At 50.1% G+C, this 5,000-nt stretch overlaps 1 protein-coding gene across 10 annotated transcripts in view; it reads right to left on the reverse strand.

Annotated features, from left to right (window-relative positions):
* Positions 1-5,000, reverse strand: part of LOC135112183 (uncharacterized) — a 46,304-nt gene that overhangs the window by 1,765 nt on the left and 39,539 nt on the right. For all 10 annotated transcript variants that reach the window (XR_010274104.1, XR_010274109.1, XR_010274103.1 and 7 more), the window contains one exon: positions 1,438-1,787. Coding sequence is in view for 4 of the 10 variants with exons in the window: in XM_064026330.1 (XP_063882400.1) it covers positions 1,438-1,494 (57 nt within the window). In the remaining 6 variants the exon portion in view is untranslated. The remainder of the gene's footprint in view (positions 1-1,437; positions 1,788-5,000) is intronic.

Consider the following 5,000-nt stretch of genomic DNA (forward strand, 5'->3'; position numbering starts at 1 on the left):
TGTGAGGAGTGAGAGAACTGAAGGAGGAAAGAGAGAAGTAAGGAACTGAAGGGAGTGAGCAAGAGATGAACTGAGGGAGGAAACAGTGGGTGAAGAGAACGGAAGGGAACGAGGGAAAGATAAAATGAGGGAGGAAGGAGTAGGGAGGGAGCGAAAGATGAACTGAGGGAGGAAACGGTGGGTGTAGGAGACTAAAGGGAGGGAGGAGAGATAAAATAAGGAAAGAAAGAGTGCGTGTAGGGGACTGAAGGGAGCGGAAGCAGTGAGTGAAAGGGAGAATCGGGGAGAGTAAGTGCTCAGTAGGAGATGGCGTGTGTCGGAAGCCGCTTAGTGAACTGAATCGTGAAAGGTCAAGGGTGAGGGGGTGAGAGCCATTACTGATGAATCAAGGGGTATTATTGCCTGGTGGCTCCTATTTGTCTCTACAGATTAAGTTAAAATAATATACATTGAATTCTGACGTTAATGGATGATGATTCTGGTCTGTAGATCACCAGGTCGTAAAAGTATACAAGTCTTGGAGTGTTATAGAGTCCTGATTCCTGCTCGTCTCTACACATCACCAGGTCACCAGTGAAATAGTGTAACATAGAGTATTATCATTATTATTATTGCTGTACACCTTTTTTTGTATGTATTCATTGTTGAAGCAGTGTGTGTCTGTACAGGATGTTACTAAATGTTTAATCAAGTGTAAGGTGTGACGTAGATTTATCAGTGCTTCCACCAAAACACACTGAAGCATCAGGTCACACAACTAATGAGTCCTGGGGCATTTCTTCATGATGATTCTCCTTTGTCTGTTCACGTCACCACGTCACAATACTGGTGAGTCATGGGCATTATTGGATGGTGATCACTATAAGGACTACATGTCATTTATCTTTATACACATCACCAAGTCAGCTTTCTTTCACTACTGCATGGATGGTGATTGCTACTTAGACAACACCTCACTTGTTTGTATGTACACGTCACTAAGTCACCATTTACTCGTTGCTAGGTTGTGATTTCCACTTTGGTAGGGATGCTCGAAAAAATGGAACAGGAAAAAGCGTCATAAAAAAAAATGTGATTGGAAACTTTATCATATATCCTGGATAAAAAAAAAAAAAAAATGGCAAGGAATAAAAATTGAGGATGAAAAATATGTCAAAGATTTTTGGCTATGGAAAAAAAGGGACTGAAAAAAATAGGTTGTTATGGTATCGATTACGTTACTTTGTATAAAAAAAAAAAAAAAAACATTTATTTATTATTCAAACCGTCTCAATATATGCCATTAATTCTTACCCTGAAAAAACACACCACTTCCCTGTGCTATATTTCACCTACACCCTTCCTCATCACCAAACCCTTCTGTACTCATTACCAGCACAGCACACCAACATTCACTCATCCAGATCCCTCAGCAGCAGACAAGCAGTGCGACCTTACCTGCTGCGTGGTGACGGCGGGGTAGGCCTGGTGGTGCTGCTGCTGAGGCGCCGACATTGGGGGGTAAGGGTGAGGCGCCTGCTGATATGTGCGTGGCTGACTCTGCGCTGCGCCATTCTGATATACCTGTTCCTGTTGCTGCTACTGTTGGGGATGGCGATAAGGATTGGGAGGTTGATATGTTTGCTGTATCTGCTGCTGCTGTGTCGGCGCTTGATATTGCTGGGGTTGCTGTTGCATCTGTTGCTGTTTGACGTGGTGATCAGGAGGCTTGTCTGTAGGAGGAGTCGGCCGCTGGGGTTCCGTGGGCTGCGCTCGTCCCCAGAAGCCACAGCCGGCGTTGAGGAAGGCTGAGGAAGACACAAATAGAAGCGTCTTTAGTTACGGCGGAGGAGAACAAATGGGATTGCAAAGTAAGTGCCGGAGCGAAGTATAATCCGGATATAATCAGGACAGACGGCGAGAATAAACAAGGGCGGAGGAAAATGAATGGAAACGAAGTCGAGATTAATTCATTTGAAATTCGGGTGAACGCAGCAGTAAACTAGGCGCAATATTTTCAGGACAATATAGACTGTGCGAGTGTTTGCTGCAGTCACCACTCAGCAGCGCGGGCCCGGGAGGAGGACGGCAGGGAGTGGGACCAGGCAAGAAGTCATAGCAAGGAATATACGCACTATTGTCTTTGGTCATTGAATTTGGGAAGGGACTCTCTCTCTCTCTCTCTCTCTCTCTCTCTCTCTCTCTCTCTCTCTCTCTCTCTCTCTCTCTCTCTCTCTCTCTCTCTCTCTTATGTGCGACCTTCATGAGTTGGCGTCTCTTTTCCACAGCACTAACGATGAGACAAGCCAACTAGAGGAGAGAAGTCACCAGGGAAATGTAATACGTATCAGAGTTGGCAGAGGCACACGCTGCTAGATTACGTAACGCAAGGCACAGAGAAACAACAGCCTGGAGACCCGCGAGAACCAGCCATGCTCACACTCTCCGGGATGGCATTGTTGGAACCACATTCTGAAATACTTCCACGCCGTGCCTCCACTACATTTAAAATCTCTCTAGTTGAAGTGGCATGGATTTTTAAGGGCATTTCTATGGTTCTCCAATCGAGGACCACGAGCGGCAGCACCAGAATCTGCGTGAGTGTTTACATTAAGTAGAGATGTGGGATATACAAAAGTTACTTGTCAAGTAGATGATTAAGAAAGAAGAAAAGATAAGAGAGACATGAATGCTTGGTGTGGTGCCGCCATTATACAACACTATCCCTCGCCTCCCCAATGTCGCCTCCCTTACCGCACTGTGAATGGTGCCACGCGTCGGGCTGTCCGTCTCTGTGAGTGGCTGGAACACATCTTGGGAAGGGCGTCAACACGCGGCCCTGGAACCACACACACGCGCGGCCACACGCATCACCATCGCCATCATCAGTGTGTGGGGGAAGACTCGTGGTGCACGGGCGTCACCATCGCCAGCGTGGCCATCGTCACAATCGCTCCCGTCGCCGCAATCACAATCGATCGTGGCCGGTGATACGATTGTGATTGCAGCGACGGGAGCGATTGTGACGATGGCCGCGCTGGCGATGGTGACGCCCGTGCACCACGAGTCTGCACCCACGCACTGAGGATGCTGATGGTAATTCCGTGTGGCCGTGTGTGTGTGTGGTTCCAGGGCCGCGTGTTGACGCCCTTCTCAAGATGTGTTACAGCCACTCACAGAGACGGACAGCCCGACGCGTGGCATCATTCACAGTGCCGTAAGGGAGTGCGGCATTGAGCACGCGGAGGGATCAAGGAGTGCCTCGGTGGTGTGTGCGGCACTTGGCATTCATTCTGGCGACAGTGATGGCCACACTCACTGCAGCGTACAGGCACAGGTACATTGGCCATGTGGAGGGCGTCCTGTCGCCATTATTCTGTGAGGGGCGGGCCTCTGCTGGTGAGTCTACAGCTTTAGTGTCCCCTTCGGCGGTGTTATCAGGGTCATTATCCTGTGAGGGGCGAGCCTCTGCTGGTGCGTCTTCAGCCTCAGTGTCCCATTCTTCAGTGTCATCTGGGTAGTTATCCTCTGAGGGGCGGGCTTCTGCTGGTGCGTCTACAGCTTTAGTGTCCCCTTCGGCGGTTTCATCAGGGTCATTATCCTGTGAGGGGCGGGCCTCTGCTGGTGCGTCTTCAGCCTCAGTGTCCCCTTCGGCAGTGTCATCTGGGTAGTTATCCTCTGAGGGGCGAGCCTCTGCTGGTGAGTCTTCAGCTTTAGTGTCCCCTTCGGCGGTTTCATCAGGATCATTATCCTGTGAGGGGCGGGCCTCTGCTGGTGCGTCTTCAGCCTCAGTGTCCCCTTCGGTGTTGTCACCTGGGCCATTATCCTCTGGGAGTGCCTTTGTTTCTGTGGCCTCGTCAGTGCTGATTCCAGAGTCAGGCTGGTCGTCTGTGTGGTCATCGTAACTTTGGGTATCTGTTGCAGACAAGCTTGCGGGACCGACGTCTTGCGGAGTGTCATTATACTGTTCCTGCGTCGTCTTGGATGTCCCCATTGCAGTAAAGAGGGAGGAGAGGGAGCGTCGCCACCAGCTGAGCCTTCCGTTGTCTCTCCATTCCTGGTGGGCGCGAATCATCTCCGTTGCGGCGTCAATCTCCTGAGTGAGGGTGCGGAGATTGGCCGCTTCCTCCAGCGTGGCTTGTATCTTTGTAGCCTCTGTCTGTGCTCGCTGGAGTAGGGCACGGCCACTGGCCGCCTGTTTTTCCTGGGCCTTTTGGAGCTGCAGCTTTGTGCTCCGCAAGCGGCCCTCCAGGGCGGCCTTCTGTTCTCGCTGTAACTTGGCATTTTCGTGGGCTTTGCGCTCTGCAGCCTCGCGCCTCTTCTTGGTGGTCTTTATGAGGGCACGAAGGTCCCTGTTGCTTCTGTGGGCAATGGCCTGCAGCCTCTGTACCGTCAAGGACACGTCTAGGAGTCTGTTTTGGTCCTTGACGGATGATTCCTGCAGCGCCCAAGTCTGGCGCTCGTGGTCCTTGCTGCTGAGGAAGGTCTGGAGGCGCTGTTTATACTCCAGCCTCTTGGACTCGAGCACCTCCCACGAGGGCAGCTCATGACACTCGGCAACCTTCAGTGCCAGGCCCACGAAGAACACCAGAGCGATTTCCAGCTTCATTATTTTGAACAGAATAATTTTTATGTAAAGTGTACCGAGTTAAGGTATTCGCTGGAAGATACGAGTTCCAAGAAAAGGGGATGGGACAAAATGGGAAGGAATGAGGTTATGTGCAGGGAAGAGAAGGGAGGAAAGGGAGTATGTTAAAGTGATGATGAGGGGAGGAAAATGGGGATGGTGAAGGGAGGGAGGGATGGAGATACTTGTCTTAAATAGTGACAAAGTTTTTTGGACATTGGAAAGATTTACTTATTTTCCTATTCAAAGATCTCTCTCTCTCTCTCTCTCTCTCTCTCTCTCTCTCTCTCTCTGTGTGTGTGTGTGTGTGTGTGTGTGTGTGTGTTTTACGAAAGTGTCATAGTCTTCTTGAAAATTAGCCCCAGACACTTGAAGGCTAGAAGTTCTGCAAAAC

The sequence above is a fragment of the Scylla paramamosain genome, chromosome 2 (genome assembly GCF_035594125.1).
Source record: "Scylla paramamosain isolate STU-SP2022 chromosome 2, ASM3559412v1, whole genome shotgun sequence".
NCBI lineage: Eukaryota > Metazoa > Arthropoda > Malacostraca > Decapoda > Portunidae > Scylla > Scylla paramamosain.